General features: G+C 37.5%; 1 protein-coding gene across 1 annotated transcript in view; it reads left to right on the plus strand.

The window, feature by feature from the left end:
* The window catches only part of LRP2 (LDL receptor related protein 2), a 227,082-nt gene that overhangs the window by 85,460 nt on the left and 128,694 nt on the right, over positions 1-12,928 (plus strand). The window contains exons 16-21 of the mRNA XM_030916829.1: positions 477-680; positions 6,069-6,261; positions 7,993-8,118; positions 8,994-9,124; positions 11,667-11,804; positions 12,192-12,473. Coding sequence (XP_030772689.1) covers positions 477-680; positions 6,069-6,261; positions 7,993-8,118; positions 8,994-9,124; positions 11,667-11,804; positions 12,192-12,473 — 1,074 coding nt within the window. The remainder of the gene's footprint in view (positions 1-476; positions 681-6,068; positions 6,262-7,992; positions 8,119-8,993; positions 9,125-11,666; positions 11,805-12,191; positions 12,474-12,928) is intronic.

A 12,928-nucleotide genomic window follows, 5' to 3' on the forward strand; every position in this document is an offset into this window, starting at 1 on the left:
TTACTTCTTCTTACCTATTTCCTTTATCCCTCCCCTTCCTTCCCTGCTTTCACTCCTTTATATCTTTATGTTTCTGATTGCTGTTAATTATCTTGGTACCTACAGTAAGGTTCTTGGTGTAGATCTCTATGCAGAAGTTAATCCAACTTGAGGATTATTATGGAATTATTATAGAGTTCAGCTAATACTATTTTATAAATTAAGCATATGGATATCGTTTTTCATATAAATAAATGTTAAGGATACATTTCTTAGGAAGAAGGAAGATTCTAATACTCGTATCACCCTCATAGGTGCTTATCTTTTTTCTTCCCTCTATTATTTCTAACTATGCTTTCCAAAAATTTATTTTTACATTTATTTCAGAATTATATTTTGTAATTTAAAGTTTGCTCTGTGGATGCATTTATTTGGAATTTGGGAGGAGGGGAAAGAACCATGCTGTGGCTGACTGTGCTGTGTTCTTCTTCCTATAGCTGTTCAGAATTTCCTCATTTTTTCATCCCAAGTTGCTATTCGTGGGATCCCGTTCACCTTGTCTACCCAGGAAGATGTCATGGTTCCAGTTTCGGGGAATCCTTCTTTCTTTGTTGGGATTGATTTTGATGCCCAGGACAGCACTATCTTTTTTTCAGATATGTCAAAACACATGATTTTTAAACAAAAGATTGATGGCACAGGTGAGAAAGGTTTCTCTGTGTGTGTGTGCATGTTTTGCCTTTTTATTGTAATGATACTTAAAACTTGATAATTAAAACTCGGTATCTAATTTTTAAGCAGAGTCTTTACTAAGCTTCCTAAATAATTTTAGATTGAGAAAATAAATTTATTGCTTTTTTATGGATTAAGGTAAAACAAACACCTTTCCTTTATTTTAGAAACAAGTTATTTTTGGGAACAGAGATGGGAGGATTGCTTGAGTTTGACACCAGCCTGGGCAACATAGTGAGATTCCACTTGTACCAAAGAAAAGAAAAAAATTAGCCAGACATGGTGGTATATACCTGTAGTCCCCACTACTTGGGAGGCTGCAATGGAAGGATTGTTTGAGCCCAGGAGTTCCAGGCTGCAGTGAACTATGACCATTCCATTGCACTCCAGCTTGGGCAACAGAGTGCAACCCTATCTCGAAAAAAAGAAAAAAAAAAAGAGTTACGAATGTGTGTGTATTTTAACAACGACCAATATTAACATAAAAGGAATGTCAAGTATATGAGAGCCATTAACAGATTAATTGACTAGAAGCTGTTTTTCATACTCAAGCAGTCGGATTGATTAAAGGGGAAGACATCTCTTCAGGAATGCTGGACTATGTAAATGCCAATGGTTCGGCTTGTATTAGTAATAAAATCTGTAAGCAATATAACATACCAACTAAGAGGGCCAGCTTAGGAGCTATGCTGCCTGCTTCCAAATTCCAGCTTCCCACATTTCCTAGCTTTGTAACCTTGGGCAAGTTACTCAATTTCCTTATGCCTCAATTTTCTAATCTGGAAAATATGCAGGTCATATATTGCTCATAAGGTTGTTGAGAGAATTTTTGGCTAATACATGTAAACACCTAGAGTAATGGCTAGAAAATAGTAAGTATTCAGTAAATGTTGGATATCATTATATCTGTTATCAGTATAAAGCCATATTGCCCACCCTGCCCTGTCCCCAGTCCAGACCTGCTCTGGGGAGGGAACAGTTCTTTTGACTGTTTCTTCTTTTGTTTGTCTCCATGTTTCTAACTGCTTTGTTTATACTTCTATTTCTTGATTTATCATTTTTGGTATTTACTTCCTTGTTCTAGGTGAGCATTTTGCTTTCTTACATCATTCTTCTGTCCCAGCTTCTGAGTTCCCTTCCCCCATTCTCCTTAAAAAGCTAGGTTATACTTCTGGTTAAATTAATAATATGTGTTTATATTATAAACATAATATAAATATAAATATTGTTCACTGCACAGCCAATTCTAGGATGACATTTCTTGACAATTTTTGACAATTGCCCTATTTTCATTTGCTTAGTTTTAAAATATAACAATCATGCATTTTCCCCAAAGGCTCCAATAGCTCTATCAAATGCCTGTACAAAGACAGAAAACAGCCTATAATTTTTTTTTCCTTCTGAGACCCCTATACTGTGTTCTGGTTGGGACTTGTTTTCTCTGGCCTGGTGTACAGCTCTTATCTTCTGACTTCTCTTTGCTGCTCCCCTGTGCTGGACCTTCTGTTTGTGGTAGGCCGTTTATTTCTTTTTCTAGATTTATTTCCTCATTTTGCTGAAACATGTTATATAATAGCTTCCTGAGAAGCATAAGTAGGTGGCATATATTTTGAGTCTTTAAATGTCTGTGAGCGTTTTATTTTGCTCTCCTTTTGACTGTTTGGCTGGGTACAGGTTGCAAGTTAATTTAAATCTGGAATTTGAAAACATTGCTCCAGTGACCTCTAATATCTAGCGCTGAGTCCAGTGCCATTCTGAGTACCATTTCTATGGATATGACCTTGATATGGATATGGATATGACATTAAAAATTAACCTCCTCTGTTTCCATTTTCTCTGGATTCCTTTTCCTTTTGATTTCTTTTCACCTTTCTTCTTTGTGATAGAAGCTTTCTCCAAATGTCCGAGTTGCTAGTTTGGTATTTAGGGTAAGGTTATAAAACCTGACCTGAAAGTCTGTACATGTGGATAGGCCTTGTCAGCTGGTAAGCTTCAGACAGGGAGGTGGCTTGGTTGCCAGACTGCTCCCCAAGGCAGCATTAGTGAGTCTTTTCTGGAGATGATCAATTTATCCTTCATAGATGCCTCCATTCTCCTTCTTGGGGTAAGGGGAAGATGTGGGGAGATGGTGGTCTGTTCTGGGGGTGATTAATTTCTCCTTCATAGATGCTTTCATTCTCCTTCTTGGGGTAAGGGGAAGATGTGGGGAAATGGTGGTCTGTTCTGGGAGTGGGCAGAGGAAAGGGAGCTGAGGGCACCCTTTCAGTATTCCTATAATCCTCCTGTACTCAGTTCCACGTCCATCTCAGTTCTCCATTGAAGACTGTGCCCTGAACCCATAGCCATTCTGCTTCAGCTCCTCCAGAAAAGAAGATCTGTGGTCCATTAGAGGAGATAGAGGAGTGGCGTGACACTCAGGATCTGGGAGGGACCTGGGCATTGGATTGCTCCTTATCCTGACTTTATCTGAGCCCCTTAGTTCCTTGCCCCTGCCTTTCTTAGGACCTGGTGCCTCTGAGTGTGAGTGCACTGAGGCTTCTGCATATGTGGGTGTGTGTCTGTCTTCTGTTGACACTTAGTTTGTAGCATTTTCCCCTTCTTGATTGAGTTATCACTCCTTCAATACCTTTTAAAATATTTGTTGGAATTGCTCATCTGCTGTTATTTTACTGTCTTTTAAGTAGCGTTTGGTAGGAAGAGGAGATAAACATGTTTCATTTGTCAATCTGCTATTTTGAACCAGAAATTATCTTTTTTGAGGACTTAGAATCAGGCCTACTGAGCTTGGAGAAGTGCAATTGAGCTTAGTGCTCAGCAAAAGGTAGTACTGGGTTTCTCAGCTGCATGCAGGTCAAGTCTCCCATAGGCACCTCCACAAGTCAGCTTCCTTCTGCTTTGTTGATCTGGAATTCTCATTGTATTTTTGGTAAACTTCAAGTCCATATGCTGAACAACCTTTTAAAGTATTCTTCATCGTCAGTGGTATGCTGACTCTGTAAGCTTTGGTGAGGGAGGCATTACATTGTTCTTTTTTTTTTTTTTCTTGGATGAGTACCCAGTATATGCAGGAAATGAGTCAGAAATCAAATTAACCAATGTGGTGGTGGTGTGGTGTAGTGGCAGATACTTGGGAGGATCACTTGAGGTAAGGAGTTGGAGGCTGCAGTGAGCTATGATCATGCCACTGCACTGCAGCCGATGTAAGACCTGTCTCTAAAGAAAAAGAAAAATAAAAGGAAAAAGAAAAAGAAGTCATATTAAAAGTCAGGATTAGCTGAATGAAGCCCTCAGGAAAACTCCCTCCATCAATGATACCTTCTCTTTTCTAAATTCTCTTTTTCTACTGACTTTTCCCTGTCATCAGATATGCTCAAGTTTCTCCCATCCTAAAAAAATATGCAACTTACCCTTCACTCCACGTTCCTCTTTAGTGATAAGTCCTTCTCTGCATTTCATGGTCAAGTTTCTTGAAAGATTGATTTGCACTTTCCTATCCCCTCTTCCATATTTCTCACTGATTACTCATCTCTCGCAATCTGCCCACCAGGTGGCTGAAACCCCTCTCATCCTGGTCACCTCTAGTCTCTTTCTTGCTACATTAAATAATGCCTTTCAGATCTATATTTGGTACTTCGGCCATCTTCTCTCAAAAATTCTTTCTTCCATGACAGTATCCTCCTGGATTTCCTTCTATTTCTTGATCATTTTTTTTTTCTAGTGTACCCTGGAGATCTTTTCTTTTTTGCCTGTTCTATAAAAAGCTGTAAATCGGTTGTTCAACATTGATCCTCCTTTTTCTGAATAATTTCACACCTTTCATGCCTTTGATTACTATCTATGTAACAACTATAAATAATTGTGGGGGAGACTTTTATAATAGTGCATTTACTGAGTGTTTTTCCTCCTAACCTGGGGAATGAGGGAAAGACCAAGCAAACTTTTCTGTAGGTCATGATAAAAACCTCTATGCAAGTTCTCTGTCTGAGGTTCAGACCCATAGTGCCAGCTGCCTTTTGGATACATCACCTGGATATCCTACAATCACCTCTAAACCAACATGTCTAAGTGGATGCCTCATCCAACTTCTCACATGCCTTAGAGGAAGGACATGACCACTCACCCCTTCCTTAGTGCCCCATCCCCACCTGGTGGTCATCATGAATATTTCTATCTCCTTTAACCTCTACCATTAACTCATTAACGTCCAGGCATACTCCTAGAACATGTGGAGTGTTCAGTCTCTGTCTCTGTCAACCACCCCAGACCTCCGCTTTGCCATGTGGTCCACTGGGAATCTGTGCTTTCAGACCATCCTATGCATCTCTCCATCTCAGCACCTATTACTCTTATTTTTGTCTCATGGCCTAGTTGCCTCCTCCTCTTTCACCACCTCACTATGAATTACCTTGAGGGTGGTGTCCACACTTCTTTCCAGATACTTAACTTCTCTTTGACTTGGTTCCCTCATCTGTAGAATAGGAGCGATACTAATGCCTACTTGATTGAGTGGCTGTGAGGATGGATGAATCCATGTAGAGTACTCGGTCCAATTTCTGCCTCCTAGTAAGTGCTCATTTAATCTAAGCTGTAATTATTAACAGTATTAGCAATATTGTGTTTTCTAAATATATAGTTGGTTGTCTATCACACAGAGAACTTTCTTTTCACAATTTGCTGAATAAATGAAGAGAAAAAGTAGTAAGATTTTTTTTTCTTCCTACCGCAAAAGAAAGAGGTATGGCTGTTTATTCTGATTCAGATTTTCTTTAGTGAGAAAAAGAAAAAAGAGGGGAAAAGAAGGCATAACAACTCCATAAAGAGGAAAGTGGTTTTTTTTTTTTTTTTTTTTTTAATCAGTTCTGATTTCCTTTCTGGTATCTCTGCTGGTCTTTTCCAAACTTGGCAACTTTGTGGCTGTGGAAGACTGTTGATGAGAGGGTTGGGCGGTGATACCTCAAGGTTACCCTCAGGTCGTACCTGGTGGTGTCAGCTTATCAGAGCCGTCTCCGGGTGGTAGTAGGTGAACTCAGGTATCTCTTCTTCAGATATTCTGCAGTGAGAAATTTTTTTCTGGAAGGTTGCACATGGGAGTAAATCCAGGCCATACCATTCCTGGTTCTGTTTGTCAGTATCATATCTACTCTTTGAGATCCAAAGTTTGAGGAATGGATAGATTCTAAGTTTATCTCATGTTACTGCTCAGCAGCTTACAGAGTTTTTTTTTTTTTAAAAGAATTCCACATGTATTCCTGAAATATGTTCCAATTCTGACACAAAATTTCAATATGCATTAGTAGGAAAATTGATGTCTTACAAAATATACTTAGTTTAAAACATGTCCATATTTTAACTTATAGGAAGAGAAATTCTCGCAGCTAACAGGGTGGAAAATGTTGAAAGTTTGGCTTTCGATTGGATCTCAAAGAATCTCTATTGGACAGACTCTCATTACAAAAGTATCAGTGTCATGAGGCTAGCTGATAAAACGAGACGCACAGTAGTTCAGTATTTAAATAACCCCCGATCAGTGGTAGTTCATCCTTTTGCCGGGTAAGTGTGTTCATGTTTTCCTAAGAGCTTGAAACTGTATGTCTTTTACAGTCATTGAAAAGTGATGCCCTAGCAATTTGGTAAGTTCAGCAGATATAAGATTGAACTGTATAAGTTGAAATCACCTTAAATTTTATTTCTTTTTTCCTTCAAAAACTAGTAAAAGAATTGTTTTTAAACCCAAAACAGTTCTTCTAACTTTTGGCTTTCCCAGTCTTCACTGAAGTGTAGTTTTTTTCACAACTGCAGAGGACCAAACAATGTGATAGAGATTCAGTAGAGAAGGAGTGAATCGGCAACGGAATTGACAGGAAAGATCCAAATTCTTTCCCTGCTTTAATATATTGATATAAGCTTAGCAAAACTTGCTTAATCATTCAGTAGTTTTCAGAATAAAAAGTTTTTCAGACCACAGAGTTTCATGTTTTACCATTCTATAATTGGTGGTACTAAACAAGGAAAGACAGAAGACTTCACAGTATTCCTTTTTGGTTCTTACCTTTCTTATTTACATATGTTTAACAGCTACTGTGTTTATTTAGAACAAATCTGAGCTATGTGTTGTATATGAGTGGAATGATAAAAAAGATGGCCGGTAACTCACTAACGCCTGATTACCCAGGGAACATCCACCCCTGTGCTTCCATTAGATATATAATCTCATCAGATCCCAAAGCTAGTTTGTGAAGGAGGTATGTGTAAATACCCATTTTAGAGAGAATGAATCTAAGACACAGTAAGATAAAGTGACTTGTGAAAGAGCCCGCAGCTATTAGGCAACAGTCAGTATTCAAATTCCAGACCTGTCTGACTGGAATGCCTGTGTGCCCAAAAAAAGTCTGTTTGCTGCGTCTAGAGTGTCTGCTTTAATTTTCTCTCTGTAAGATAATAAAAGAGACACATTTTAAAACTGATGTTATTATTGATAAGAAATTTCATTGCCCTTTAGCAAGTTAAACAGTTGATTTTTTAAATGGATTTGTCTTAACTTAAACTTTTGGCCTTTGGTTTTGAAAAACTGTTGAATTCCTTTCCTGATGACTCTTGTTTAAAATGATATGAAGTAGTTACATTTCAGAAAGTTACGTTTTGGAAAAGACTAATTTTGATTCCTCTGGATATCATAAAAGAGAAAAAGATTTTTTTTTTTTTTTTTGCCTCTAGACTTATCTTTTTCCCACTCTTTAGAATATTGAAAAAATGCCTTGGGTCAGATACTGTTTGCATTGCATTGATTTGGATGCTTTCTTCATCTGAGATGAATGGTTTCCTGCAAATTTATCAATTTCTTATGCAAGAATGACTAGAAGATCCTGAATGTTTAATCCAGAGAGAAAGAGATTGAAATCTGTTTTCTTGCTCTGCTTGTTGTTTATTATTTTATTTTAACAACATGGAATATTCATATTAGTATTCAGGTAACCTGAATTGTGTCTTGTTAGAGAATACATTGGGTGACAATAGTTTTAGTTCCTAAAATCTAAGACAGTGGTTCTCTTCTCTCAACGCCCATTTAAATGCCATTTGTATTTGTGACTTTGGTTACAGGTTGACAACTAAATTTTAACTGACAATTATGTCAGTTATACACTAAATATGTTAAACTTGATAGCATATAAAGAAAACGAAATTAATTGCAGTATCTGGAGAATCTCTGTTTGTTCTAAATCTCTGGAAGTCATGTAGTTTGTCCCAATGTTAACAGCCTTGACTTACTACTGCTTTTTCTAGGTATCTATTCTTCACTGATTGGTTCCGTCCTGCTAAAATTATGAGAGCATGGAGTGATGGATCTCACCTCTTGCCTATAGTAAACACTACTCTTGGATGGCCCAATGGCTTAGCCATCGATTGGGCGTAAGTAGGAATTATCATCCCTGTGACTTAGTTCCCTTTTACTGCAGAACACATAGTGAGGCAGGTTGGGTGATGTGATGGAGTAAGGAAACTGGTACTGCTTGCCCCCGTGGAATTTTAAATAATTAATTGGTGATGGGAGAAGGATATTGAATAAGAACACAAAGAACATAAACATAGTTGGCCAGCTACTGCTGGGGTGAAAACTAATTAATTCATGAGTATTCTGAGAAAATTACTAGAGGAAGCTGAATGATAAGATTTAGTGGAAACTTAAGATGGGGGTGGTGGGTCCCAAGCCCCATTGGAAGTAGGGTACAGATTTGATGAACTGTAGGTTGTATGTAATTTCTTACAGGGAGCGTCTTGAGTTTAGGAAATCTTTGGAGTCAATTAATCAACAAATGCACATTTGCTTACATGCACTTTGGGAGAACTTTAAAAGTATAAGATATGGTTCTCAAGAAATTGATGATCTATCTGGGAACATAGGAAAAGGAATAGAGTAAATAAGTTTATAAAGATGAAAATGCCAAAGTAACTTATGGGAGAAAAAAATGGAAGAAATATATTAACTTTTTAAACATAGATTACTACCAATGTTTTTCTTAACTTGTTGATTTCACAAGGAGAAAATAAAATTTCTGGCTCAAAGATAGCAACATTTTAAGTTTTCTAAGACAATTGATTGAAAGTCACTTCATGAAAGTAGCTGTCTCTTTCTGGGGGACATAAAACTATTAAATTTTTAATAAATATAATTTAAATTTTAAAAACTTTGTTTAATAAATGTGTCAACTGTTTTTGAATGCCGTTTGTGTGAAGGGTGCTCTGATCGTTTTTGGATAAGATAATTAAACATTTTATTATTTTAGTGCTTCACGATTATACTGGGTGGATGCCTATTTTGATAAAATTGAGCACAGCACCTTTGATGGTTTAGACAGAAGAAGACTGGGCCACATAGAGCAGATGACACATCCATTTGGACTTGCCATCTTTGGAGGTATGTTTTAAGGCAATAAAGGTATGTATTGTTTTTATACATTGCAAGTTACAACAGTAAACTCATCCTCATGTGGCATTGTCACAATCCCAGAAAAGCTGGCCACTTTAAAATGAAAAAATTTAAACTAGCGCTATTATATATAGACAAAACACTCGTTTTGTTGATGGTGTATTTCATTTTTAGAGTGTGATTTTTGTTTTGCATATATTTGTATAATGTTGACAATGTATATGGGTACAGCACTTTGTAGATTACATGTATTATACCATTCAACATCCCAACTACTTAGTTATACAAGTATCACATGAGGAAACAGTAAATTACTGCCTTCATTTTCAAGAATAAAACAGCAAGCGCTGTTTATAGTCATCATTGTGCATTTCATTATTCTCCAGTGTTTGTAAGAATCTCATTAGAAATCCTTATGGAAAAAACAATTACACGTATTCATCAACTATATGTTCACTGAATGACTTTGAAACTTTTTTATTCAGAATGTCGGAGAACTGACATCATCTTTGTTTTATAGAAGTGTTAGGTTATGCTTTATGAAAAACAGTGAGACATAATTGTTTTTTCATCAACCTTTCCAAATAATTTCATGCTACTAGTGAAAATTACTGGGAAGCATGAATTCTGGGGAACTATAGTCACAATGAGCACAGCCAATGCTCACCTGCCTTCTCAGCTCCCCATTTGAGCGTAGGCTTGCTGTTGTGAGTTGAGTTGCTGGGAATAAGAATGTAGCCTGGTACCATGAAACAGGTGGTTTGCTTAGTCTTGAAAACAGGAGCTCTGTGAATGGTTGTACAGCTTGTGCACTGCATAAAAATGCTAGGCCAAGAGGGTGAGGAGAGACCGAAATCTATCCTGGGTCTGTTTGACAAACCATGATTACTGTAGTTAGAGGGGTCATGTTTTGTTTAGGTCCACCAAAAGCCCTGTGTATATGCTAGTTGTGTCCCTGGTTGAAACCTCCTACTTTGAATAATTAGCATAGTGCTTGAAAAGACTAGACACTCACTATAAATCAAAGACTTTCTCACATGCATAGAATGTGTGTGTAGAATGAATAGTTAGTTAGTATATTGCATATCTTGTCCTGCTGTCTGTTTATCTGTGGAGGAGTGTGTGGTATTTAAAAAATGCTCATGAGATTTTTGATGAGTTAATTATAAATACTCCTCCCGTCCCCCTCCTGCTGCCGCCGTCCATTTACTCCCTTTTACTAATGATGTCAGACACATACTATTTGCTGTCACATAGAAACATTATGAAAATGTTGAATTTTCTCTGCTCTGGGATGGGATGTTTTGGGATTCAAGAAAATGTAGTTTTAGTATCTTTTGGTTTCATCAGTATGAAAAAAATTGAATGCATACCCATGAGGGCAACACAACATTCCCAAAATAGCAATAATTATTTGTTTCTTTCAACATTGCCGTTTATTGCGAATTTCTTTTGGAAAGTTCTTTTGTTGTGCAACATCAGAGAAATTATGTACCTTTTTACTGAAGGGCTAGATCTTCTTGATTGTGCACCACACAGAACTAAAAGATTTATTGAACTCCTTACTTATTCAAGTATATTAGGATACCTTTGTGAGTAGTGGGACTGGGATTGCCAGTTTCTAGAAAGATTTAGGGAGTCCAGTGACTGACTGGTCATTGATTAGAGCACATATAAGGAAATTGGTCGAATAAAATTTATGACATCTTAAGCATTTTCTGATTAATTAGGGTTTTCTAGTTAAACTATCATTAAAGAGAAAATCCACGTTGATGCAATTCTTTCTTTTAAAAATATATGTTTACTTTCCTGCTGCAGTAGTTAGTGTAAAGTGAACATGATTAAATTTTTGTTGTTTAGAGTCTTACGTTGCCTCTCTCTTACTGTTCTGAGCATCATGGAACATTAGTAGTGTGGTTATAGGTGAATGCACATTTGTGTTGAGATTTTTATCGATCCTCAAACATACAATGAAAGTTCCTTTTTGATCTAGACCTGTACTTTTCCTTCTCAATGGCTTCTTATTTAAGTCAAGGGAAAAAAAATACAATTTAAGCGCTGTCATTGAAACATAGAATATGAACTGTTTTACCTGGGAAGGATCTCAGGAATGATTCAGACTGTCTCCTTTACACAGTGTAGTATTTACCTACGAGCACTCAGCAGGTGAGTGCTTTAGCAGGCGCAGACCTATGAGGCCTCATTGAGTTGCTCTGTAGAAGAATTCTCCGATTCTTATTTTCACTATTACCTATGCAGAACTAAACCCAGTTGCTACTAAATGCCATCATAAAACTCCATGTGTGCTTGCCTGAACCTGAACCCTGGTATTATTAACATACAGACTTCCACAGAGCATTACTAGGGAGTAACAAGTCATGGAAAATGGTAACAGAAACATATTACAGATATTTATGGGGGAGATGATCGTATCTGCAAGAAGCATTACAAGCCTATTGCATTTTCTCAAGTGCTTTATTTATAAGTTAGCTGTGACTGAAAATATTAACCTACCCATGTTTCTTCTCAGAGCATTTATTTTTTACTGACTGGAGACTGGGTGCCATTATCCGAGTCAGGAAAACAGATGGTGGAGAAATGACAGTTATCCGAAGTGGCATTGCTTACATACTGCATTTGAAATCATATGATGTCAACATCCAGACTGGTGAGATTGCCCAGTTTTTTTTTTTTGTATGGGTTTATTTATTTGTTATAGTGGCTCCTGTTCTTTTTAAGTACTTATTACTTGAAGGTCTAGCTCCTGATAGTTTTATATTCTTGTCGTTCACATAATCTAAGAGTGTAAGAGTTTGAATCTCTGTTCAATGCTGCTAGCTAGCCTTAAACATGTTGTCAGGAAAAACACGTTTTGGGACTTTTCCTTACCTAAATGGAGTGTTATATTTGGCAGGTTGATTTCCAAGAGGAAGCTACTTTTTAGCATTGGGTCTGAAAAATGTTTTGTCCCATTTGTTTTCCTTCACAAATCAAACCCGTGACCCACCTAGTGAAAATGTACATGACTGACTCCCTTGGGGCTTGGCTTTTGCAGGTTCTAACGCCTGTAATCAACCCACGCATCCTAACGGTGACTGCAGCCACTTCTGCTTCCCGGTGCCAAATTTCCAGCGAGTGTGTGGGTGCCCTTATGGAATGAGGCTGGCTTCCAATCACTTGACATGCGAGGGGGACCCAACCAATGAACCACCCACGGAGCAGTGTGGCGTATTCTCCTTCCCCTGTAAAAATGGCAGATGTGTGCCCAGTTACTATCGCTGTGATGGAGTCAACGACTGTCATGATAACAGTGATGAGCAACTATGTGGCACACTTAGTAAGTAGCTGTGTACTGGCGATATTTCCTGGGATGAATAGAGTAGAGGTGGTCTTTAAAGAAAATAAATAAAACCTTGGGCTATTTATATGGGTAAAAATATCTTTTAGAATTTCAGATTCTTGACAAGTACTTTGAAGGCTTTTAGAAAGCTAAGCAAGAAATTTCATTCATAATGTTATGGATGGTTTCTAGCCTTGATTTAGACTATCTTCAACAATTTTTTCCTTTGACATTGGCTGTTTGGACCAATGCAGTCATTATGTCTTGGCAAACTTCTCAAAAAGTCAAATCGAAATAAACTAGATCTGGCCAGGCAAGGTGGCTAATGCCTGTAATCCCAGCATTTTGGGAGGCTGAGACAGGAGGATTGCTTGAGTCCAGAAGTTTGAGACCAGTCTGGGAAACATGACGAAACCCGGTCTCTACAAAAAAATACAAAATTCCAAATAGCT

The sequence above is a fragment of the Rhinopithecus roxellana genome, chromosome 14 (genome assembly GCF_007565055.1).
Source record: "Rhinopithecus roxellana isolate Shanxi Qingling chromosome 14, ASM756505v1, whole genome shotgun sequence".
NCBI classification, from domain to species: domain Eukaryota; kingdom Metazoa; phylum Chordata; class Mammalia; order Primates; family Cercopithecidae; genus Rhinopithecus; species Rhinopithecus roxellana.